Source organism: Pteropus alecto, unplaced genomic scaffold (assembly GCF_000325575.1).
Source record: "Pteropus alecto unplaced genomic scaffold, ASM32557v1 scaffold164, whole genome shotgun sequence".
NCBI lineage: Eukaryota > Metazoa > Chordata > Mammalia > Chiroptera > Pteropodidae > Pteropus > Pteropus alecto.
In genome coordinates, this window is record NW_006439568.1 from 3,964,415 (window position 1) to 3,991,295 (window position 26,881).

The 26,881-nt window shown below is 42.5% G+C and overlaps 2 protein-coding genes and 1 pseudogene across 2 annotated transcripts in view; all 3 read right to left on the reverse strand.

The window, feature by feature from the left end:
* Window positions 1-10,554, reverse strand: part of RNF139 (ring finger protein 139) — a 21,716-nt gene extending 11,162 nt beyond the window's left edge. Inside the window, exons 1-2 of the mRNA XM_006916567.3 lie at window positions 10,543-10,554; window positions 3,626-3,631 (exon numbers count right to left, since the gene is read on the reverse strand). Of these exons, the coding sequence (XP_006916629.2) occupies window positions 3,626-3,631; window positions 10,543-10,550 (14 nt within the window). The 5' untranslated portion in view covers window positions 10,551-10,554. The remainder of the gene's footprint in view (window positions 1-3,625; window positions 3,632-10,542) is intronic.
* The window catches only part of TRMT12 (tRNA methyltransferase 12 homolog), a 20,021-nt gene extending 9,230 nt beyond the window's left edge, over window positions 1-10,791 (reverse strand). Inside the window, exon 1 of the mRNA XM_006927101.3 lies at window positions 9,331-10,791. Within this exon, the coding sequence (XP_006927163.2) occupies window positions 9,379-10,683 (1,305 nt within the window). The 5' untranslated portion in view covers window positions 10,684-10,791 and the 3' untranslated portion in view covers window positions 9,331-9,378. The remainder of the gene's footprint in view (window positions 1-9,330) is intronic.
* Window positions 1,881-1,999, reverse strand: LOC112483660 (annotated as a pseudogene).
* Window positions 10,792-26,881: the final 16,090 nt, after the last annotated feature.

Here is a 26,881-nt window from a genome sequence, read left to right on the forward strand (position 1 = left end):
TGTCGGTGTTTCCGGCCGGCTACGGTCTGGCTCCTCCTCCCTCCACCGCCTTCCCCGCCCGCGGAGCCACCATCTTGACCTCGCCCGCCCGCCTGCCTCAGCCGTTGCTGCTGTTGCGAGGCCGAAAGGCGGCGCTCGAGGTCACGCGAGACCCGGAGCCTGCGCCGCTGCGCGTCATAATCCGGCGCTAGGGACGCTCCCCATTCTGTCACCACGCACGCCGTAGCAAACGTCTCCAAACGTTGCCATGGTTTCTGCCCACCGGCGCGACCCACGCCGCCTTCGCGGCTCTGGCGCCACCCGGTGGTGTGGGCGCTCTGCGGCAGCCGCGTCCTCCCGCCTCAGGGCGCCGTCACCCGCGGCGGCGGGGGCTCAGTGAGGGGCTCCCTGCGTCCGCGGCGAGAATTATTAGCAGTTTTATTAGGCCCCTTAAACGTCCCATAAACAGGGTTCAGAGCGGCTTGAGAGAGGAGAGCCAAAGGGCGCCGGCCGCCAGACCCGCCCCACCGCGCCGGAGGCCGGGTCTGCACGCGGCCAGCATTCCGGGGAAAAGGGCTTGGAGGCCGCCTGCGTTCCTGCTGGGGGCGTCGCCGCGTGCGCTTTGTAGAGCGGCCGCCGTTCGCGGCACTGGCCTGGGTGTGGTGGGCGATACCCAGCAAGACATCTCTCTCATCCGTCTGCGCATCACCCTGACTACCTCTTCCCAAATTGGACACAACTGAGGAGACTCATCGGCCGCATTTTACTGATATCGAGGGCCACTGTGACTTAGGGCAAGAACCTGCTCCGTCTTTTTGAGTTCTAGTCTTTGAGTACATCCGGGAAGTCCCTTCTTTCCTCCCCGACAGGAGGCCATCCGTACTATTTTTAAGTTTTTGAAGGGATCAGAATATGCCACCCCAAAATATTTCACTTTGACATAGGATTATTTTGAGCTGAAGAGTATTGAGAGAAGCAAAAAAACAAAAAACAAAACCTGTTTCCAACCGCCCCCACAAACAGGACATAAATTTCCTTTTGTAAAGATGGCTCCCTTTCCCTTATAAGAGCACAACTTAGACTCTCAATCACCCACACACCTTACTAAACTAATTCTTATCTTCCACTAGTTTCCCCCATATACTTACCTTCCCAGTTTGCCACCAAAAGCCTAAACCCCTTTTCCTTTGTCATTTCTCTGCAAATGTATTGTTCTTTGTTAAAATGCTGTGTAAGTCCCAAGTTGTAACCACCCTTTTGAGATATTCACCAATGACTTTATCCCAGGCATTTGTGCACCTCAGGAGTTAATAAACCATTTTTCTCTTGTTAATCTCTTTTTTGTCAGTGTAATTACCAGGGCCCCAGCCACAGGAAACTAGGATGGTAAAAGAAAAAATTTTCCCCTCCCCAACACTTTCTTGCCCATCCATGTAATACATTATTCTGGCCATCTTTATCTTTCTCTTCCTTCACCAGCAAATGACAATGTAAATTGGGTCAGAGTCTGCACTGTAGACCCAGCCATCTCAGATTAAGGGAGATAAAATAGGAGGCAAGAACCTGGCTCATGGGGCTCCAGTCTGTTTGCTTCCGGTGAGTTAATTTTCCCAAACTGCACATCTAGGGAATAACCTTATGGTTCTGACAAAATTTCCAAGGGAAAGCCAACTTGGTAAAATGAGAGGACTATGAAGGCTTATATAGAAATGTCAGAGAAGTAATTTAGCTACCCAACCCACCTGTTATTCTGCTCTAATTGCTATCTATTTATTTATTTATTTACCATTTATTTTTATTCATTCATTCATTCATTCATTCATTTGGCAAGGCAACCCTTGGTTGACCTCACAGATTGCCAGGACCTTGTCAGCTTACAATTCCTTATTTTTTATTTTTTACACCTATAGCACCTGGTCTTCCTAGGTGGTCTCCCATCTGAGTACTAACCAGGCCCGACCCTGCTTAGTTTCCGAAATCAGACAGGATTGGGCTTGTTCAGGGTGGCATGCCTGTAGACTCTAATTGCAATTTGAAGCAAAAAGAGAGGCTATTATGGAGAAAGGGGTCCACAAGGACTAATCTAAACCAAGAAAGAGGTAGAAGAGACAGAAGGTGAGTACCATCATTATGATCATACAAAATGAAAATCAAAAATAGTTCATAGGCTTTCCTCCAATTTATTTTAAAAGTTAAATGTGGTAAATATTAAATAAAAAGCATTTTAAAATGAAAAAATACTTCAGTTCTCATTAATGTTTTAAGTTTCCAATCTTAGTATCATGCACAAATTTTAGTAGTATAAGACTTTCTAATTAAAACTAAATTCCATGTTAGGCCAACAGCTTTCAAGAGTGCTGGAACAGTCATTCGTATCTTACATAAGACTTTAAGTCTCTTTAAATTCTCTAGGTCTTACTTTCCCCATCTGTAAAATGAAGGTTTGAATAAAATCCTGGCAAGTACTTTAAAATACTATCTTAAAACTAAATTTATATTAATGAGGTAGTTTTTAGATTGCTTAGAAATTTTTAAGATAAAAGATTAGCTTTCAAAGAAAAACAATCTGTTCATTCCGCTTTCATTAAATCATTTTCTCATTTTCAAACACCTTTGAGTAGCTCTAAAAAGCCTTTAGATGTAGGATGTGTAGTTTGAATTTTCTGTCAAAATTTGCATCAGCCAAGTCTTTGTTCCAAGCAACAGAAGCTGATTCTGGACTATCTTCATTATTCCTCAAGGTTTCAAGTTCCAAGAGTAATCATGCAATTGGTCAAGCTTATTGGACCATGTATCTGTACCCTAGCTGTACCAGAGGGCAGGTGCAAGCAGTTTCTTCAATGGGAGGACGCAGAAAGAAACAAGCACTTAGAATTACCCACCCTACCCCAGCCCTCCCCACTAAAGTATTATGTATTTAATTCAAGTGGAATATGGGGATGCTGGTAGAAAGGGTAGGGACTGATAGCCCAAGAAAGGATAAATACATACCATAACTTTATGTCAGACCTCAGGAATTGCTTTAAAAAAAAAAAATAGTCTCTGATCCTGAATTACTTTATAGTTTTTCTCATCTCATTAAATTTCAGATATTACCATCAAAATTCAACTATTTGAATTTTCTGGTTTTGTGACTACCATATGAACAGGAATAGTCTGTTGTTTAGTTAACAAAGGAAACAGCAGGGAATATAGTAGCATTTGGAGTCAATGTTGAGTTTATACTGACTAGTATTCATTCATTCATCCATTCATTCATCCAAGAGACATGTACTAAGCACTGTATGCTTGGCAGTATGCTTAACCACTTCTGCCTCTTACTAGTTCTCTGTCTCTAGACAAAGTACTTAAACTCTCTAATCTTCAGTATCCTCATTGGGGAAAAAGAAAAGCATATTGCCAGATATGATATGAAATATATAACATGCATTCTCCAATTTAATACTCACCAAACTTGTCCAAGGACACAGACACTAATAGTGGCATATTTTTCTGATTTCAGAGCCTAAGACTCATTTCTCTGCAAGTAATCTTCCTGCTTGTTACACAAATTAAAACAATATATTTTAAGTACTTAGAATGGTATGCAGTAAACACATTTTAAAAGACATACTCATTGGAACATTTATGATATTACACAACACAGTGATGACTCCATTTATGGCTCAGGAGTACTATGAAGATATTGTTTATTAGTTTGGATTATTATAATCATTCAGTAGTACTTAATTTATAATGGAATACAAATAGATGATAGGTTCCAATATGTTAAAAATCTAGGGTGATAGTCAATATTCTGAGGGCTGAGATACTGCTCAAAGCAAGAGTGTAAGTAACAGCAAGTTAAAAACATCTGTCAAGGCAGGGACCCCAGAGGAGGCTGATATAGCAGTATCCCACTCACCTTACATGGGATCCTGCAGTCCCAGCTTCTGATAATCACTTCTCATTTCATAGCAACACCCAACCGAGTAGAATAAAAGCTTCAAAACTAAAGATTCAGTGTTGTAAAGATGTCAATTTTACCCGATAGGTTCATTGTAATCCCAATAAAAAAAAAACCTCAGCAAGTTCTTTTTCCCAAAAAAATGCTGATTTTAAATTCGTAAGAAAATGCAAAAGGTCAAGAGTAACTAATGCATTATAAACTAATATTGAATGTCAACTCTAATTGAAAAATAAAAATGAAAAAAAGAATAATGCCATCTTAAAGAACAAAGCTGAAAGTCAAAAGACATATCAGTTATCAGGACTTATTCTAAATCTGCAATAATTTAGACGAGATGGTATTGAGCCTCAATAGAAAAACTCACCCATAGAACAGCAAAGAAAGTCTGGAAACAGCCCCACGCGTATATGGCCACTTTGTTTATGTAAAAGTGACACTACAGTGAGGCAGGAAAAGGATAATTAAAAACCAGCAAAATAGTGGGACTCTATGGATACTGCCTAACAAAGGACAGTGTATCACTTAAGGGGGAAATACATTAGAGGCATTCTCCCTGAAGCTAACAATAATTTAACATTGCATCAGAGATGGGATTTAGGAATGGGGCAAATTAAACTGCCATGAAGTTTCCCTTTTAAATCCAGATTAGGCTGCTTTTCTGGAATTAATGCTCCTCAGACTGGTGTGTAAGCCTTTACTTTCTGGGCTTCTGAAAAAGTTGATTTTGACAGTTTTTGCCACTGTTCTCATTAATTTCATTGAGGAGCCAGTTTTTGGAGGTCCATATCCTGCATTTTTTGGAAGTTGCGCATTTTACTCCTGATATTGGGTAGTGGATACATTGAGGGTGAAATATTTTTCTTCCTGCCCTTATGTTACAATAACCCTACTTCCTCCTGATGATCAGATTCAATTACCCCAACCAGGATGGTAACTCTTTCCTGCCTGATAGTCTCTTAGCACTAGGAGACCTCAATAGGTTAAAGTTCAAAGGGTCTATTACTGTGTCACCTGATGAAAGAGTTCCCCTGTTTGGAACCAGCCCTCTCTACATTCAACAAAGTTGTGGGATGGGAAACATAAACTCCCCACATGGGGCAGTGGGATACTGTATTAATTTCCCATTGCTGCTATAACAAAGTACCACCAACAGTGGTTTAAAACAACACAAATTTATTCTCTTATAGTTATGGAGGTCAGAAGTCTAAAATCGAAATCAAGGTGTCAACAAGGCTGTGTTCCTCCTGAAGGCTTCAAGGGAGAATCCAATTCCCCACCCTTTTCAGTTTCTAGAGGCTGCCTACATTCCTTGGCTTGTGGCCCCTTCCTTAAGTCACTCCGCCCTCCTGTTTCAGTTATCACATCTCCTACTACTTGCTCCACATCCTCCTTATTAAGGGCCTCTGAAATTATATTGGGCTCAAATATTATATTCCAGGATAGTATCCCATCTCAAGATCCTAATCACACCTACAAAGTCCCTTTTTACTATTTAAGATAATATTGTCACAGGTTCTGAGTATTATGATGTGAACATATTTGGGAACCACTAGAGTGGGAATTCTATTTCTATCCATTCATTCCCAGACATACGTTTTCTCTCTATGGGACATGGCACTATTTAATGGATGTTGATTTAGAGTATGTTGTGTCTTGATGGCATCCTGCCTTAAGGAGGTATTATCTCCAAGCTTTTGCTCTAGTTTCAAAAGGGTTTCCATCGCTCCATCACACTAGCATTTTCTAGGTTGTGTGGTATGTGACAGGACCAGTGAATCCCATGGTCATGTGCCTACTGAAACACCTCCTTTGCTGTAAAGTGGGTCCCTAGGTCAAAAGCAGTATTATGTAGGATATATTAATGGATAAAACACTTGTAAACCCTTGGACAGTAGTGCTAGTCAACATCTTGTGGGCAGGAAAGGCAAGCTCATACCTGGAGACGGGAAGATTCTAGTCAAGGTGAATGACTGTCCTTTTGGAAGGAGTCCCATGTAATCAACTTGCTACCAAGCAGCTTCCTGGTTTCCTTGAGGGTTGTGTCAAGGGCTCAGTGCTGAACATTAGGGAGTAGCTACTTGGTGAGTGGAAGCCATACTGTTGGCCTCTTGCTAACCTGCATCCCTGCAACATGACTACTTTGTTCATGAGACCATAATGCCATTTCTGGGGTAGCCGATGATTACAGTTACTGAAGTTCGCTGGCCAAGTTTTTTGTTTACTTGGTTGTTGAGCGCCTCTTCTAGGGCAGATTATCGCTGGTAGGCATTGTTATACAATACAAAGTTCTTTACTCATGTGCCCAATCCCATAGATTTTTCCACTGCTTCTACTCCAGGCTTGCTTGTCCCTGATCCCCCAATCTTTCCCATTCCAGGTCCCAGTTCAACTAGCCAACCTATTTGCTATTTGCCATGAAAGTATATTCTTACTTCAGGCCACTTCTCTTTCCATACCATGTGTATAACCAGGAATATTGCCCCAAATTCAGCTTTTGGGGAGAATTCCCCTCACTGCTGTTTTTAAGACCCCCTTCTAACTAGAGTTATAGAGCAGCAGGAGTCTATTTTTGTTTTGAACCTATATTCCATGAAAACGCATCAGTGAACTTAGCTCTGGCTTTTTTGTCCTCCTTCAGCTAGACATAAGAGCCTCTCAAGCAGCCATAACTGTGAACTGAGGGAGGGACACTGATGTAAAAGCTATAAGTATGACATGGGAGTCTGGGCCCCCTGCCTATGCGCCTATTTCCTCTGACCCTGCCCGTCATCAATTCCAGATGTACCACTTCCAATGATGGATTGACTTGGTGGCTCTGACAAAACCCAGCTCATGATGGACAACTCTGGCTACAGGGTCGCTTGATGTCTCATGAGATACCAAGGCCCATTAGAATGCAAGGAGTCATTTTTGAATGGCATGTGGTTCTCTGCTGCAGATGGCCTGGCCTTGCTACAGGACCCTCAGAGCCTACCTTGTGATTCTTCTACTGGACCTTGCCATAAATTCTCATGGCTATTCTGCTTATCACAGATACTATATTATCCCATAGGATTTCCTGGAATGTATGGCCCATGTAACAGGGCTAATTATAGTGCTTTTACATGCTCTGGATCACACTGAAAACTGTCACCCGGTATATGAATCGGCAGTATTCCCAAGTTCTGAATCCCCAAAAAGAAGCCTACAAAGCTTGGTGTGCTTCCTTGGTGGAAGAATAATATTGATAAAGTGAGTGGGTGAGATGCAAAATTTTGTTTTTTACTGTGAAGGAGATATCTTGGCATTCAAGCAGACCGCTGCACACTAAAAATTTCAGAGCCCATGTCAATCTTCTTTCACCACTGAACACTCAGGGCCACACACACGTGCACACACGTATGCGTGTATGTGTATGTGTCTATGTGTATATACATCACTTTGAATGAGTTCATTCACGTGCTGCCTACCCAGAGCTTACGGAAGGAAGGTAATCCCGCGACCCCGGATGTGTATATCTCTGACTTATCTTCCTTACTGTTTCTCTCCTGCTTTCCTTCCCATGTTGGCTCAAGTCCAAGCATGGCACCTTTAGTTTGAGGCGAGAAAGTTATAGGCACATGTATGAGAACAAACCCAATATGTAAAAGAGGAGATGCTTAAGACAAACAGGAAGGCCACCCTGTGGGATGGAAATGGAAACACGCAGGCCCCCTTCTGTGGTGGGACCGCGTGACAGCTAACACTTTCTGGGGGCTTACTGTGTACAAGATACTTTATTTTTCTTAATCCTTACAACAACCCTCATCTTCAACACATCTCTCTCTGCTTCCTTTGTTCCAAACTGATCTAATGACAACGTTCCAAATGTTTTCTGAGCATTCAAACTCCTGCTCCTATTATTTTCTTCAGTCAGCATGTTTCCACTCTGACTCCACTTATCAAAGTTTCAGCCAGTTTTTAAGAGTCAGTTCAAACACTGCCTCTCTGAAGATTTCCCCATTCATTTCTCAGAACTTTTCTCCCCCACCGTTGCTTTCCTACAATGTGCTATCACTCATATGGTACTCATTTCACTGTATTCCAATTTTTTGAGTATTTGTGTTATTTCGGATCCTGAGACAGGAACTGTATCTAATGAATGTATTTCCTGTGGCTCACGTATATAGTAGGCACTTAACATCTACGGAACGACACACACACCAATGCTGTCCTTACTGCCACTTGGACAATGCAACAAGGACAAACCGCCCAGCCCAACTCCAGCCAGCCAAATGCCAGGTACAGTCATAATCCTGATAAAGCCATACTTTTCTGTATTTCCTTTGACAGGCAAACAAGCCCATTTGGCTTCAAAGTGCACCAAAACAAAGCTCTGAGACGTGATTCTCGACAATCAGTCATTCCAAAAGTAAAGAGAGTGATTCTCTACAATTAGTCATCCCAAGGGTAAACATTGCTGATGGCAGACAGCCATAAAGTGAGGCTTGAAAAACTGCAGAACCCCTCATGTTCCTTATAGCTCCTTATGTTGGTCCTGATGATGCCAGCCAGGGAAGGAAGATGAAAAGGGGGTCCGGGGCTTTCAAAAATCTAAGATTTTAATTTGAACTTTAAAAATAGCTAGCAACTGACACCTATTGCTCAAAGCTTAAGACTGGAAATTTAGTTTCCCTATGACTTAATGCAGTCATTTTTACCTTTTTCTACCACAATAAAACTAACATTTAAGACCTTCCCCACAACACTCATTTAGGAACGATAAAGTAGGGGAACAGAGTTAACACACTAGAGTATTTTTGCGTCCTCCCCTCCCTAACTCAGTCACTCATTACCACAAAGCAGCCCCATTTTAATACCTCGATTTGGACTCCATTGCTTAGTCTCATCAATTTTATTTCTCAAATCCATCTACCCCCCACTGCCACCGCCCTAGTCCAAGCCAACATCTCCTCGTGCCTGGGCGACCTCCTCACCAGTCTGCTTCCATCCTGGCACCCCTCCAGTCGATTTTCCATATTGTAGCCCGAGTGATTTTGGAAGGAGCACTGTCTCTCACTCTAAAACAACCAATGCCCTATGTACAACTGCTTATTAGGTAACAGCCACGTGAGACAGTTCAGAGAAACCCCCGTTTTGTAAGTAAGGAAATCCAAGGCTAAAAGAATACTGAAATCACATACCCAAGGTCAGACAGAACTGAGGTCAGAATTCAGAATTCATGATTGCACAGATGGGCCTCATTTCAGTGAGCCATCCTGCTTCGCCCAGATATGTAGCTCATTCTCACTGTGATCAATGGGAGACAAATGAAATGCCTTGGTCTAGGGCCTGCTTTCAGGGCCACGACATATTAACATAGATTATCAGGAGACAAGAGGAGTGAGAACCCGGCCACAGCTGATGCATTAAGGGTCACTCACGCATAGGGCCTCACGTCTCAGGATCCACCTTCTCTAGCCAACCAGAGGTCAGGGGCGGCATTCCAGATCCAGAACTATGTGATCCACGTGAGGAGCATAGGACTTCACTGGTTGGATGTGCAAGATTTTTGTCTTCCACGGGTTCCCATGCATCTGCTGAAGAAGAGTGGCAATGCGAGTTTCTGCAGATTCTGCCCACCTGTGCCACTCTGGCTTGGTGGCTGCTGACTCCACTTTTGTCTTAGAATCCCTGGTAGCTCCATTTTCCCTTTGGCTGGTGACAGTTTGCTGAGGATAAGGCCAATGCTCCTTCTCTATTTCACCGCTTCCAGAAGGCTGGAGATTCTTCGCTGGGAAAGATTCCACATTTTGGTGGATATGCAAAATGCCCCCAGCATCCTTTCGTAGCACTTGGCAGGCAATGGGCCAACCTTCTTCCGAGCTGGGAATCAGCCCCAGGTTCACCCTGTCTGCAATGTTTGAGAGCTTCAGTTTTCTGTTATCCCCAAAGTGTATCTGGCACCGATCTACTACTCCATTGATCTCAAGGTTATTTCTCAGAGCAACTACAGCATGGGAGTTCCACTCACAAGCATGGACGAAGGCAGCACCGGCATGAACTAGGAAGGGCAAAGTGAAATAACCAATTCCTGCATAGAGATCCACCAGCACTTGTCCAACACAGGGCAGCGAGGCCACCCGAAGCTTCTCAGTGATGTTCCCGAAGGAGAACATGCACTGGGTTATGTCAAACGTATATCGGATCCCGTTATCCACATGCTCAACCCAGCCATCGTCACCCAAAAGCAGAGTCACTGCTGGAGTTCGAGTACCATTCTGTGATACCCGCCCTCGTTTGGCCAAACGCTGGGCGCCAAGTGCCGAGGCAACAGTTTCCCAGAGTTCTGGTTCCAGGCTTTTCCACTGCTTGGCCTTGAAACAGTCCTCACTCAGCAACAAGAGGTTACCGTGTCGTTGCCAAGATCGGGGCAAATCAGCCTCCAACTCAGCTGACCATGGCATTCCCCGGCCCTCCACCCAGCGACTCACCTCAAGGCACAGCCTTTGGGCAGGTGAACGACCCTGAGCCTTCTTTGAAGGAACAGGATGCAGGAGCTGCGTTAGCCTGCAAGTGCTGCCGGGAGCCACACGATTCCTCAGCTCCCGCAGGTGCTGCTCGGGGAGGGCCTCTCCCAGCACGGGCAGCGCGACGGTGCCATCCGGCATCTTTTCCACACGGTGCTGTCTGTCCAGGAGTTTCTCCTTCTCGAGATACTCCCTGTATCGCTGGGTAAACCGAGGCTCAGTCACGACTGCGACAACAGCCGCGGGCTTCCCACCTTCCCTTTCCATAGTCCCACATGCTCTCGGATTCCCTGCGTGAGACTCGCTCTTCTCCGAGCCCACTCACCTCCCCAGGTCCAGCCCCGGCCGCAGCAGGAAGAGCGACGCCCCCGCCGCCGTGCCGGGCACGGAAGTGACGCCGAACGGACCGGCCGGAATAAGCGATACCGCTGCGCGTGTCCGCGAGTGGCGTCGCCGTTGCCATGGTGCAGCCGGGGCCGCCTTTATTGTCGTCGACGGTTACCGGTTTAGGAAGTGAAGAATGAAAAGCAATTGTGTGGACCTAAAAACTTTAAATTAGTCAATATCTTCCAGAACCCGCATGCACTCTCTTCAGTGCTGCTCACGAAACCAAAGAGAGAAGTGAACCTGGAATGATGGGCCGAATCAGGAGAGGGGCTTCCCACGGTCTCAGGTCAGCATCGGCAGCTGCCGTATTTGCTGAGCGAAGAATCAGCTATCGCTTCCTCATTCCTTCTCTTTGCAGAGATAGTCGTCATCATCTCACTGTCCCGCAGTCTGAGGGACAAGTGGTTGCAAGTTAGCAGTATCTGAGTTCGGATAAATCATGTCACCTCTCTGAACCAGAATCCTCACCTATAAAAGGCGAATTATGTTAACTTCCCCAGATGATTGCTATAGTGATTAGAGAGATATAAAATGCTTTGACAGTGACTAGTAGATACTCAAGATACTCAACTTGTAACCAGTTGAATTGGTTAGATGGCAGATATTAAACACCTGTTGAAATGCTTTGGCATATCTAATGAGGACGAAGGGGAATTCCCCTACCGATAACTTCAAAGAATTGAAAAAAAGAATTGTAAAGAAGCCCAATCCTTTTTGCTTACCTCCCACCATTCCACAGATTAGAATGTTGATGGAACTGTTGCAGCCGACTAATGCCACGTTCTTAAGTTCCAATGTCGTGAAAATGAGCACTGTACCCGATATGAAGTTCGGCAAGCAACGCTTTATTGAGAGATAGCCAGGGAACCAGGGAACCAGCAAGAAGAAAGGAGCTGGCTGGTTTCCAGATAGGGTTGTGGGAGGGGCTTTTGTGGGCTATCCAGGGAGGGGGAGAGGACTAGGGACGGGGAGAGGACTAGGGAGGGGAAGCTGGTGGGCCGCCTCACATCGTTACTCCTGTGGTCAGGGAATACCGTCTCCATCTCATGCTCACCAGACGTCTGCTGAGTCTTGTCTCATGACAGGGTTTTCTTTCAAGTGCCATAAAAACAAACTTACACAGGAATTTTACAATCTCTGGTTTTTCTTACGCACAATGATTATCTTTGTGAGAATGGGGCATGTTGATTATTTTTATAAGGTCTGCTGATTGCATTGTGTTCTCCTCTCTTCTTAGTTATGTACATTTAGGATGTGGGCAGCGGGTAGTTAATCAGTGTCTTGGGTATTTCCTGTGCATTCTTGACCTTATAGACAGGATGGAATCTGGTTTTAAAATAAAGTTCCTCTTTTATCCCTATACTAGCTCACCTATATGCTGCTTCTTGCATCGCTTGTCTCATTAACATCTTAAATAGTAAAGAAAAGTTAACTATAGGACAGCTCTTTTAGCTAATGGTAGGCGCAACTTTAGAAACTCCCTGGGCCTGGTTATCTCCCCTGCGATTATGGTTCGGTGCACTTATCGTTCCTTATTGGCTGGGGAATATGGCTCAAAGTTGTTATCTTCAGCTGCAGATTCTGGGTATGTGACTGCCCTATGTGACCGCCAAACACATTGAGACCCAAAGAGGTTAACATTAATTGAAGTGCCCAATTCAGGTCTCTCTGTATGCGATGCTCAGGCTATGACTAAAACACTCTCTTGTCTCTTCACATCTATTATCAGTTAGAGTTGTTGTTCTCAGTTTTGTCTCCATGTTTAAGACTCAGAGTCTATGGAGAAAACATCAACCGGGACAGAGGAGAAGACCCTTTTGGTGCCCCTTGTACCTTTGGGACTCACTATTCCTGGGCATGTCAACCCAATGGCAAGCACTTAGGAGTCTTTGCCCGATGGCTTTCTCTGCTCATTAGGATGGTTTTAGTCCATGTCCAGGGCAGCCAAGGAATGCTAGGGAGTTAATGCCCACTCTCCAGAGAGCATCCTTCCAACTGAAGGACATCAGTCAGTGAATAATTTTCCCAGCTTCCAAATACCTTAGTTGGAATACTCCTGAGGCATGTTCTGTATTGTCTCCCAGAGTTCCCTCAGGAGTCGAGCTTTTCAGTAATCCTCATGTCCTGAATTTTCAATTTCTCTCTTCTTCTCTCTCCTGAATTATTCCCATCAGCACATAAACATGCTGCCACTTACCATCTTTTGACTCTTGACTCTTCATTCCTACTGATATTCCCTACATTTCCCACCATGCCATATTTCCCACTCCCAATTCCAATACCATTTGTGTCTTTGATATCTCAACTTGATGTCTAATAGCTATCTCACACTTAATGTCTAAAACAGATTTCTTTTCGCCACTGCCCCTATATGTAATAGTACCATATTATCCAGCATCCGCCCATTTACTCAAGCACACAGTTTAGAAAGTATCTCCAATCACTTCTCTGCTTCCTTTTCCTCAGCCTCCTATAACTATGTGATAGTTAGCTGCCATGTCTTTATATACTCCAAATACACCTGGCATATAGATTACCGCAGCTGCCTCCTCACGGGTCTCTCCATTAGGACTCTTACTTTCTTTTTTATCCTCCACATAGCAACCAGAATGGGAGTTTTCAAAACGTAGTTTCTGAGCCTAACTCTCCCTACTGGAAAACAGTCCCTGCCTACCTGTTGTTCAAAGAATAAGCTCCTTGTCCTGGGCCACCAGATTATGCATGATCTGGCTCCTAAATCTAAGCCTGAGATGGAACTGTTCCCCAGGCTAAACACACTGTAGAGACACCAGTCTCCTTTCATTTCTAAAATAGGCCAAGTCTTTTCTTGTGCTTTTACCTTTGTACTTCCTGTTCCCTTTTCTGAAAAGCCCTCTCCCTAGATGATGCAATGGCTGAGGATCTGTCCTAAGGTCATCTTCTTGTGGGACCTTCATTTAACACTTTCTGAAAGTGTCACTCTCTTCCTTCCACTGTTACCTCTATTGACACTGTTAATTTCTTCTTTAGCCCTTGTTTGCTATTTTTTTTCCTCTTAAATGTCTGTCTCTTCCAGTAGCACATAATCTTCTCTTAGATACAGAATGTTCCTTTTCTGTTTGCTGCCATATCTCCACCGTCTTGTACAGTTCCTGGTCAGAAGCCATTTTCAGCAAATACTATCGTTATTACGAAAATGACTGAGCACCGAGAAACTTGAACATGTTCATACCCATTCAAGCAGTACTTCATTCCATGAATGTAGAAATGATCGGAAATTCAGACAAAGATTGAAACTAAAATATTCTTACTGCTTTACTTAAACCTATGAAAGATCAAATTATGGTACATCCTTTAGATGGAAATATGCAATTATTATGATGATCAGAAGAAATTTTGATGACATGAGAGGTTACTCCTTATGCAGTATTAAATTGCAAAATGTACAATTATGCCTTAGACGGTGGCATATTTTCTATTTATGTACTTAAATAAATTTATTGGGGCAAGCTCTAAAACGTGAACAGTGATTCACAGTGATTCCATTTTCTTTTGTACCCTTTTCTCTAGTTATAGATTGCATATGATTAACAAATGTTATGTTTATGTTAGAAAAATCTTTCTAAAATCTATGATGTGGCAAGGAAATTGTTTTTTAGGTCCCAGACAAATGGGAACTACCTTTAGTTTTATTTGTAGTGGGAGATGAGAGAACTCGTATCTTAACAAAATGGTACTTTTCCTCCAGGTTGCCTTCCATTGCAAGATCAGTCTGACATCTCGCATCAATATTTGGTGCTTCCCAGGCACGACAAACTCAACACTTGCAAAATGTACTCAGTTTGTGATCTCCCTACTCCTCTTTAGCTCATGAAATGCCTGTCAGTCTCTTAGATGCTCATGTCAGAAGTCTGGGACTTTTCTTTTACTTACGCCTCTCCCTTGTCCTCAGAGCTCACCCAGAGCCACTTCCATCTTTAATGGACTTCACCTGTTGCATAGTTCCCCATAGAATCCCTTCTCTCTGTCCCAGTGACAGTGCCCTAGACCTTGTCTCTGACTGTTCTTACAGCTTCCTGAGTGGACTTTCCACCTTTGTCTATTTCACTGATAACATACTATTATTTCACTCCCTTTATTTTATGTCAATGTATTTGATTTATAGTCAAGACAGTAAAGAATGTTTATATGCTTTATTTTATTATATAAAAGCTACATTAAAGAACATCATATTTGAATATGCTATTGTTGTACACTGGCTTTGAATAATTAATATTATGATGCCTAGAACTTGAGACTTTGTAGTATTTACATTTATAAAAATGAAAATAGCGAGTTTTAATAAAATATATTATATGAAAAGTTCTCACTTTAATTCATTAACAGTTTTACTGAATCTTTTTTTATGTTCTACAGTAAAATCCTAACGTGACTTATTTTTATAAGGTGATGCTGTATTTTTACTTATTGATTTGTAGTGTTTTAAATGCAGTAAAATGAACCCTCGAAACTCACGGGTTATAATCAGAAAGCGTCTTTATTTTGCCCACTGCCACCATGGCAGTCCTTTTCCTGCTCGTGCATGAAGACAAGCCATCTATAGCTTTTCTAAGTGACCCGTTGGTTATTTAGGAGTTAGATATTTAATTTCTACATACTTGAAATTCCCCAAATGTCCTTGTAGTTGATTCTTAATTTTCTTCCACAGTGGTCAGAGAACATACTTTGATTTCAATCCTTTTAAATTTATCAAGGCTTGTTTTATGACTGAGCATGTGGTCTATCAGGGAGAATGTTCCATGGGCACTTGAGAAGAATGTGTATTCTGCTATTGTCGGGGTGAGTGTTGTATAGATATCTGTTAGCTGATATCTTTGCAGCTCATGCTCAAGGTAAAATAATTCTATGGTCCCTATAATTCACAACCATGGTTTCAATTCAGAAACTAGAATGCCTAGCATCAAGTACTAATTTAATACGTAACCTTATTTTATTCCCACAGCACACTCCCTCCCTCTCCTTGCTGCAGCTCACTTTCATAACTGCTCTCACTGCCCAGAAAACTCCCTTCTTGTCTGGTTATTCCTGAGATCTCAGGCCAATCAGAACATCCTCAGGAAAACCTTCTCTAACCTTCTACCGTCTCCTCAATAAATCAAATCCCTATCCACGATTCTCATCTGTGTTCTTCTCTTAGAGACCTTTCCCGTCATAGTTTTTCATTTTTAAGTTTGATTAATGGCTGTCTCCCCCCAAGTGTGTAAGTGAGGGCCTGACACACATAGTAGGTCCTCATAAACTATTTGTAGAATGAACACGTGAGTGAATGCATGAGAGATGGAAGGAAAGAAGAGCTGCAAAAAAAGTTGAGTGTTTTAGTTCTAAAATATTGCCACTAGATGGCAGCAATAACCAGCACCAAAGCAGTGGAAGCTTTGGAGGACAGTTCTTGGAGTTGGATGTCGAAGGCCCCTCAAAAGTCCTCCCCTTCCCCACTGGCCTTTCTTCATTCATCTCTATCAGATGGTCCTTACTGACATGGCTAATCCAGATGCCTGAGTGTGTCTGGCAAGAAGTAATGGAAGCCCCAACAAACAGCAGCTGAACAGCGAGTGGGGACGTATATATTTTTCAATATGAAAGTCCAAGGCTGGTATAGCTGTTCAGGAAAATCCTCAGTAAACCAGGCTCCTGGGCAGCCTTCACGTGACCTTTTATCCTTGTGTTTCAAGATGGCTCCTCACTTCTAGGCTCTGTGAGCATATTGAGGCAGGAGGACTAGGGCAGAGCAAAGAGAAACAAGAAGTGCCCATCCCGAGGACTTCGGAGGACCCCTCTGAGACAGACAGGGGTCCTGCGGCCACCCCTGACTGCCAGGGAGGCTGGGAAGTGGGTTGGTTTTACATTTTGGTTATGGGGAGAATCAAAAACACATAAGGGAGGGTACGCAAACGTCAGCCATTAAGGGACATTCTCCCAGGCTGTAGGCAAAAGAAGCCCCTGGAACCAATGCGGATTCAGATTTGGGGATCATCTTTCTTAGGAAATCCTTCCAGGCTTATTTTTCCTTTTCCTCCCATCTGGGTTTTGTTGTTGTTTCTTATTTTTTTATAATGTAAAAAAAAAAAATTTAAAATTATTTTTAATAGTAGCACTAAGGAAAATAATAATTAACATTTATCCAGTGCTTACCATGTGCCATTTTAATGTTTTTTATTAACTAAGTTTCCAAGAACTCTTTGAGGTGTGTATTATTATTATCCATGTTTTAAAGAAAAGAACATGAGGTTTTCATCCACCTAGGAGTCGGTGGAGACGAGGCTCACATCCAGGCTAGGTGACTCTTCAGCCTACATTTTAACCACTACCGCATGCTGCTCTGAAGCGTACTTGGACAACATAGGTTTTTTGCAGGTCTCCAAATTGATGTGATGCACCCCATGAGTACACAGGATGGTCCCAGTGGGTGAGGAGGAGAAACTAAATTTTTTGTCTTTTGACTTATTTTTTTGTATCTATTTTTAATTTCTATATCTGCATATATATGTATATATATATATATACATAATATATTAGTATTATAACTTTTTCAAAAATTATACATACATAAATACATACACAGTTTAGAGCTTTCTGGGTTACACTAACCTCCCATCGTCCATTCTGCCGACTGGCATATGTTGGGGTAGGGTGGCCCATTGAGAGACTTGGCTCATGAGAGGGGCACTCAGAAGGAACTCGAGGATACAACCTGAATGCACCGGAGAGTTGTAACACTTCCTAAAGAGCCTGCTGACGTCAGGAGAAGAGACAACAGGGGTGTTGGTAATGCCGGAGCAGCAAAGTGGGTCCACTGGGCAGCCCTTTTCAGGAGAATGAACCCTGAGGGAGAGGAAGAGAGCCATAAGCCTCCTATGAATAAATACTCTACAAATTGCACAACTGAGTGATCAAAGGACTGCAGCGTCTAGTACCTGCGCCTGGAGGAGAGTGTCCAGGTGTTTTACTGGCACCAGTTTCCTGGGCTAGCTTGGAGAAATGAGTGGAAGAGGTGGCAAAGGGTAGGTCAGGACAGTGTGGGGACCCACAGAAGTACTGTATTTTGTAGCTCAGACCTTCTAATGGAAAGCTTTCCGTATCTACTTCCTATGATACAGACAGCTGGGCCCAGGAGAGACCGAGGAACCCAGCCCAGCACCTGCAGAGCAGGAAAAAGTCTGGCAGCTCCCTATTTTACTATCAAATAAATGTCAACTTATTACTTAGCCAACACTCTCCTCTTTCTTTTACAGAGAATCCATTAAGAAAACCTTAAATCCACACATATACAGTCACCTAATTTTCAACAAAGGCACCAAGAATACACAAGGAGGAAAGGACAGTCTCTTTGGTGCTGGGGAAACTGGATATCCACATGCCAAAGAATGAAATTGAACCCTTATCTTACACCACACACAAAATCAACTCAAAACGGATTAAAGACCTAAATATCTTAATTCTGTCTTAAGACTCAATGTAAAACTCCTAGGAAAAAATAGAGAGAGAAAAGTACCTTGACATTGGTCTTTGTAATGATTTTTTGGATATAATACCAAAAGCACAGGCAACAAAAATGAGACCGTATCAAATTAAAAAGCTTCTGCACAGCAAAGGAAACAATCAACAAAATGAAAAGGCAATCTATGGAACACGAGAAAGTATTTGCAAAATATATATCTGAAGAGGAGTTAATATCCAAAATATATAAGAAATTCTTACAACTTGATAGGAAAAAAAAAAAAAAAAAAGCAAAGGACCCGAAGAGACATTTTTCTAAAGAAGACATCCAAATGGCCAACAAGTATATGAAAAGATGCTCAACATCACTGATCATCAGGGAAATGCAAATCAAAACCCTAACGAGGTATCGCTTCACCTTTTAGGATGCCTATTATAAATAAAGACAAGAGATAACAAATGCTGGCAAAGTTTGGGGAAAAGGGGACCCTGGTGCACTGTTGGTGGGATTGTAACTTAGTGCAGCCACTATGGAAAACGATATGGAGGTACCTCAAAGAATCAAAAACGAAAGTACCATATGACCCAGCAACCCCACATCTGGTTAAATATCTAAAGGAAATGAACTCACTATCTCGAAGAGACACTTGCACTCCCGTGTCCATTGCTGCATTATTCAGAATAACCAAGGTATAAAAACAACCTAAGTGTTCATCAACAGATGAATGGATAAAGGAAATGTGACCACACACACACACACACACACACACACACACAAGAATATTATCCCGCCATAAAAATGGAAACATAAATCTTCTATAAAATAAAAACTATCTTTAACATTGCTCACTCATTCGTTTGTGTATTTACTAAACTGTCATTTTGCATGCTATGCATGGGGGGCACTGACCTAGGCCTGGCAACATGTGGATTGCAGATGAGGTTCTGTCTTTAACGTTCTCAGCAGACACACACTCAGGTCGAGGGCCGACTTCAGGGGTGTGTGACCTGTGCAGCCACACATGGCCTGGGGTTTAGAAGGGCTCCGTGTTTGGTTTCATTTCACACTTTGCTGTCTTGAAATTCTTAACAACTTTTGTACAAGGGATGCCTCATTTCCATTTTTCACTGAGCCGCACAAATTATGTAGCTCCTCCTTACTGGAATAATTACTGAATCTCTAATGTTATAAAGGGGGTAGAGAGGAAAACCCATAAACTGAGGGAGGATTCTTTAAGGCAGTGAGGGAGGATGAATTCCTTACAGGAGGAGTTTGTTTGAAGACCAGGTTAACTTGCCATATGGTCTTCTCAACAGAAGGAACAAGGTGTGCATAAGCAGGAGAGGGTGAGAGAGCAGGTGATTGATTAATGGGCAACCAAATGGACTTTGGTAGTGCTAGCACCCAATGTACCGCTAGGGGGTGCTCAGGGACAGGTTGACAGATGGCCATGAGTCTGATCCTGAAAGGCCTGTGGGCAGTGCAGGCCTTGGACTTAGTCCAGGAGATGATAGGGAACCATGGAAGATGTTGACCAACAAGTGACAAGGTCAGGTGCCCAAGTCTGTTCCTAGGATTTCAGTTGAGCCATCCAGCGCTCAGAGATCCAGGTCACAGACTTGTACCTCTCTTCTCACATGGTTACACTGGGAAAGGATTCAGAGAAAACTGACCCTCCCCTGTTGTTTACTGCTTTTTACCCCCCTGAGTACCAACAACTTACATAAATAGCAATATGTGTTCTGAGTCTGCCAGGATTTGTTAGCCTCATATAGGATGGTCCAGGAGGACTGTCTGGTGAAGCTCCCTGGGGCTAATGTCTCTAAATAAGATACTTTCAGGAAGAAACAAATTAGAATATGTTTTGCACTAATATTGACAATTAAAATCTTTCATTTATTTACACCAGGGTGACATCCATTTATTATATTTAGCATTGCCTCTTAGAAAGGGAATTACTTGAACTGCACTTGTATGAATCAAATAGGTCTTAGATTTTTTGGTGTTGATCACCTAAGTCAATATTTTATAGAGCAACAATTCTCAGGAAGAAAATGCTCTTGTTTCAGCTACTCAGTAGGATTTTATAATAAAGCTAAATGAGGGGTTTTCTTATCCTGCTTTAAGATTTTTCAGGATGTGCCACAGAACTTAGCATGTTCCAGATCATGTGTGATATACGAATGGGAGAAATAAAATATACAGGATCTCGGCCCTCAAGGAATTGATAGAAAAGTAGGAATTTGATACGTACTTATTGATTTTTAATGCACTGACCTTGGAGGCCTGGAAAACATGCCTACCCAATATCATGCCTTCCTGATATCCTGTAGACCCCGAGAGTAATGATTTCATAGGTGCCTAATTAACAACAAGGGACTTCAGATACTGGCAGAATATGAGGCTCATTAAGTACAATTGAATCATTAAGGTAATATTTTTTTGTGCATTCTTTCTGGAATAATACCTGTCACTTTATTCTTGCCTTAATCATCTCAATTATAAATTATATTTGAACTTATGCACCAAAGGTTGCTCAAAAGGAAGACAGCAATGCTATAAACAGAAATGATAAATTCTTTACCCAAAGCTATTTAGAAAATACTAGTCAAAACTGGAACAAGGCTTCCAAACACTCTCTCAGTATTTAAATATTTCAAGGTCAAAGTCAGATTAAGCAACTGGTCTTAGATATTTTTAGCAGTAGCTACAATTAAGATTTAACAACACTGGTCAGGTCTGGAAAATGTCATAATGTCATATGATTATTATTTTGAAACTCATTAAGAAATCCATAATCATAAGGGTTTTTGTTTTTTGTTTATTTGTTTTTTCCCCCGCAGAAGGAGCCAGCAATGTAAAGACCTGGGGGCAGAATATCTCAGCTAGTGGGAATACACGCTCCATCCTGGTGCAGCAACATGTCCAGCACAGCCTAAGAACCGGAAATGGTAGGGGTTGAGAGCAGGTGGCGAAGTAGGCAGGAGCTAGATGGTACAAGAGATTTAGACCAGTACAAGGAGTCTGGATTTTCTACTGAGTAGAATGAGAAACACTGGGAATTTTAAAGTACAAGAATAACATGTGCATGTTTATAAGCTTTTACAGTTTCTTAGAATCATGAATCTTCAGAACTTGAAGAGATTTTAGAGATTACCTGGTACAGTTTTACTTACATATGAAAAACAATGAAATCTCACAGGAGGTAGAAAATGTTTCTAAGGCCATACAGACAGTGTAGCTATGTACAGCTAGGACTTGTCCCAATTTTGGCTCCAGAACCAGTGTTCTTTCTATTCTAGTACTTGGCCTTGATATCTTAAGCTGGTACTGATGAGGGAGAATTTAGAGCCTTCTTTCAAGTCTCTTTGAAAAACTGTTCCTAGGCTACAAGATGACCTATTAACAGGAATGCTGTAGTCATCAAGCTTTAAAACCAATTAGTACAGAGTCCTTCCTTGCTAATGCCCTGACAAAAGTTAATACTAAATTGGGGTGTCAATTGCACCTGAGTCCCATGTACCCAAATACTTGTCAGTAAGCTCATACAGCTGCTATTCCAAATGCCTAACATATAATCCTGGAATCAGAATTTTATAACTTATGGGACCTTTGGGTTCATTTAGTCTAATCTTTCTTAACAACAAGAAAATTGATTTACCTGTGTTCCTCTCCGCAGATCCTTACAGTAGTATTTTTTTTTTTTAATAAAAAAACACTCACTTATTTTCATGAAAAATCTGAGTTTGAGATGCTCAGGATATTTGTTGGTGGTGATAGGAGTGCTTGGTTTGAACCATTATTAAACCTGGCTGATTGATTAGGACAATATTTAATGAGCATCTAATAAGTGCTTATGGTGTAAACCGAAGGGACACAGTGGTGAATGAGACAGAGAAGGCCCCTACCATCGTGGAGCCTGTGCCCTTTTCTATTGAGTTTATCGGTTTATATGTGGCTTTAATAAGAAAGTAAACTTTTTTATTTTTAGTGTCCATTTTTAGTTTCTGATATGCTTAGACTTACTCTTACTTTTTACTAACTTAACAAGCATTTATTGTGCACCTAGTATGTACTGAGAGGCACCAGAGACCCAAAGGTGAACAAAACAGATGCAGTTTTTGCCTTTAGAAAGAATACGTACAGCTGGGAATAAGATGCTAATCATAAAATTAAAAGTGATGAGAGGAGTGTGTAGGAGGTGCGTGTGGGCGTGTGATGGGGGCATCTGCCGGGGGATGTATTCTGCTTTGAGGAAGGGAATTTGAGGGAAATCTTGAGAAAGTGACGATGCTTCAGTTGAGACCTGGAGGATGGAGAGAAATGAACTGGGCCGAAGAAGCTAAAATGTGGCACGAGAAGCCTCCAGGCAGAATTTGAAGATTATATGAGGGTGTCTAGGGCAGGACGGAGCTTGGAAGGTTCCATAAGGGACAAAGACCAGTTGCTTGGAGCTTAGAGGGGTCAAGGTGAAGCTGGAGAGGCAGCTGGGCCAGGCAATGCAGGCCCTGTGGGTCCTGGCCAAGACTGTGTACCTTACCGAAAAGCAACGGGAAGTCGTTGATGAGTTTCGAGGAAGTAAATGAGACACTTCAATGTGCATTTGATCAGTAAATGTGGCAGCTGTTTTGCTTCCGTGTGTTGGGAGACCAGTTAGGAGACCTGTATTCCAGGCAGGAGACGATCGACTAGAACAGAAAAGTGTCAGTGAAAGGGAAAGTGGACTGGAGGGAGGACTGTCTGGGCTTCGGGGCAGCACAAAGAAGAGCGGGAGAAATTGTAAAGATCCCCTGGTTTCTGGCTGGAGCAACTGGGTTAATGGTAAAAATGCCGTTGAATGAGATAGAAAACACTGAAAGAGGAAGTGAGAAAGAGGGGTAGAAAGGGGACTGTTCCTTCTTTATCATCTCAACTCCACTGCTTTCCAGATTTTAAAAGGGAGTCCAAAAAGAATGTAAACGGGCCACTTTATTTTTAAATTTGGACATCTAATTGGCTTTCTTAAGCGATTCACGAATCAGGCAACATCCCATCTAGCAATTCGAAGGGCATTTCCTAAACGGAGCCACTTTAAAATGGACTCAGAGTTGCTATCCCAGAGGAACTGCTTGGCATGTCTTATTCCTCAAAACTTTGGAATGTTACAACTGGGCAAAATAACCTTGAGACTGGGCTTAAAGCAGCATTGTATTCCAAACATGTTTACAAAGATAATAAGAAAGCAGACATCATGATTATAGGACTGAAAATAAAAGGCATTCTTCGGAATTAGCACCACTATGTTAGCTTATCTACACCTACAAAAATTTCTTACTTAGGTTATTAATACCCATATAAATTCCTTCCTACTGTTGATGTAATCAGTGCCCTTTCCTTTCTCATAAATACCCCTTGTCTTAGCCTCCTAATCGAACACCATTTGGGTTTCAGCCTGAATCAGTGCTTCTTGAATAGCTATTCTTTTGGATATCTAATAAAGGCTTGTTGCCTCTTACTTGGCCTTTTATTTTTAGGTGAACAGAAGGAAGCAAAACTCAGAAATCTTAAGCAACTTGTCCCAAGACACACAAAGCTAAAGGTGGGCTGCGATTAGACTTTTCTTTTGAGCAGTCTCATGCTTTTTCCTACTATACCAAGTCTTGGTTAATTTTGATGTCAATTGTCTAAATTCCTCTTGGTGAGGAGAGATTTCAGGGGGAAAGGGGACACCTGGGAGACCAGAGCTAGGGATAAGAATTTCTTATTCCAGGATTCAGAGGACAGTTAGGTTGTGCAGAGGGTCAGGCCAAGTCAGAGGGACATTTCAACATGCCACAAAGGCCGAGACTGTTGGGACCGAGAGGCATGCGCACTGAACTTGCAGCGCAGGGACTAGAATCTGGAAGGACAAGATGGAGACACGTGTTACATAGTGAAGAGATGGGAACTGGTCCAGGGATGCTGCCCAGAGAAGCCACAGCTCTCTGAACTTGCTTTTGCTTCCTAGCAGAGGTCATCAAAACTCATGAGTACCTGTACCACTCATGGGCTTCACTGTCCCTTCAGTCATCCAAGATGACCAACCAGTGTAGGCTTGAGAAACATGTGTTCCCCACTGTGCCAGGGTCATCAGATTTGTTTGGGGTAGACTATTGTATTTACATGTTGGCAGTTTTCATTCCGTCTCACACTGTTGTTGAATCTTTTATGACTGTGCAAGTACATCTTGGATCTCCGCTAGACTGAGCCTAACTTCTTCAGAAAAAAATAGCTTTGCATCATGACTTGTATCCTTCACTTATTCGTGTACGCAGGATATTGAGCTTCTCTTTGTCAGGCACTGTGGGAGGAACAGGGATTTAGCAGTGAGCAAGATAGTCAGGGTCCTGACTCTCAGGGAACTTATCTTTACTCGGAGGAAACATAACAAAGTGACAAGATTGTCAGTAAATGGGAAAGTGAGAACTATACAGGGTGATCAGAAAAGGTTTTACAGGAAGAGATGGCCATGGAGAAGCTGAGATGCAAAGTACTACCTGCAGAAGGAACATCAGGGCCAAGGGACAAGATTGGTCTGTCCCAGGATCATAAGGGAAGTTTGGTGGCTGAAGTGTAGAGCAAAGGGCAGTGTATAACGAGATGAGGTCTCAGATGTGAATGGGGGCCATACAGGTCGTGTAAGGTCCAGCAGGACTCCGTGAGGAGTCTGGATTCAATTCTAAGCCAAGGGGACGGGAGGGTTAAGCAAGAGAGTGACATGATCTGATTTATGTTCTAAGATAATCATTTGGTCTGCTTTAAGGAGTGTGGATTTGCAGGAGGCTGGAGTAGAAGCACAGAAATCATTTAGGCTACTGTGGTTGTACAGACCAGAGATGATGGGCCTGAACTAAGATGGTGGCTGTGAAGATAAAGAAAAGTGTTCATATTTGAGACATATTTTGGAAGGGAGCCCAAAGATTTGTTGATGGATTTAGATGTGAGAATAAAGAAAAGAGAAGATTAAAAGGTAACTCCTAGGGCTTTTATTTTTAGTTTCACTGAGCTATAGTCATATACCACAAAATTCATCTCTTTAAAGTCTTCAAATTCAACGGATTTCAGAATATTTACAGAGTTGCGGAACCATCACCATAATATAATTTTAGAACACTTCATCACTCCAAAAAGAAACCTCAACCCCATTAGCAGTTTCTCATTTCCCTCCACCTCTAGCTCTAGCAAATTAGCTTCCTAGGGCTGCTGTAAGAAATTACCAAGAACCTGGTGGTTTAAAACAAGGGAACTTTATCCTCTCCCAGTACTGGAGGCCAGAAGTCCAAAATGAAGCTGTCAGAGGTACTATGCTCCCTCTGCAGGCTCTAATGGAGGATGCGTCTTTGTCTCTTCTGGCTTCTAGTGGCTCCCTGTTCCGTCTTGTGGCTGCATCCCTCCAATCTCTGCCTCCATCTTCACATAGCCTTGTCCTCTCTTCCATGTCTTTTCTCGCCTCTTACAAGGACACTTACCACTGAATTTAGGGCCCACCTGGGGAATCCAGGAAGATCTCATCTCAAGATCTTTATCATAATTGCAATTGCGAAGACCCTTTTCCCAAGTAATGTTTCATTCATAGAATCCCGAGGTTAGAACATGACCAGATCTTTTTAGGTCACCTAGACAATCAATAATCTAATTTCTCTCTCTACAGATTTGCCGATTATACATATTTCACTTCTGGGATTTTAACCCAAGAATTAGGGTGGATGGTAGTGCCGTTTATCTAGGGCTAGATCTGGGATAAATGCTGTAGAATCATGATTCCTTTGCTTATGTCACATTTGAGATGCTTATTAGATATCCAAGTGCAGCAAGTAAACAACTAGACATATGAATCTGGACATGCTGGTCTGGAGATGGATACTTGGGAATTCTTGGCATATCGATGGCATTTAGCGCCATGAGACCCAATGAGAGCACCTCGGGTTAAGTGTAGGTAGAAAGAGAAGTAAGCTGAGGAGCAACCCCTGGAACATGGCAAGGTGGTTGTGGGGCAGAAAGAAACGTGCTTCTATCCTCAGTTCTTTCAGCTGGTCTGATAATCAAATAGACATGAGATAGATTAACTACAGAAAATGACCAAATGTAATTATATACATATAATGGGAACTCCACATATAGGAGTCAGAGACCTCACATACATGAGAGATTCAGAGACAGAAAGTTAAAGTTAGGTATATTCAGCATTCTGAGCTAAAGATGAGGTAAGGTGTCTTGGAGCTTCAAAGGGTCATTGCAGGTCGATAAGAAGAGCAGATATTTAGTAATTAGAAGTTTGCCCTGCCCTATAGATAGGTCATAAAAAGTTATGGGCATGGCGCCCCTAATTCAAATTCTTCTAGGTAGTTTGGGATGGAGGGCTGCAGTTTCTCTTGAGCCTGCAGGATCTTGGTTGCCTTTGGCTCAAAACAATCCGCGCATCTTGGGGTGACTCGTTAGGAATCCCTACGTAATGCAGAGGAACCTTTAAGAAAGAAGGAACAGCCAACGAGAGGGTATAAAAACTAGGAGAGTATTTTCCCAGAGGTCAAAAAATAAGAGCGCTAAAGAATGACATATAAACTTAACCCCCTGAGCTCAGGA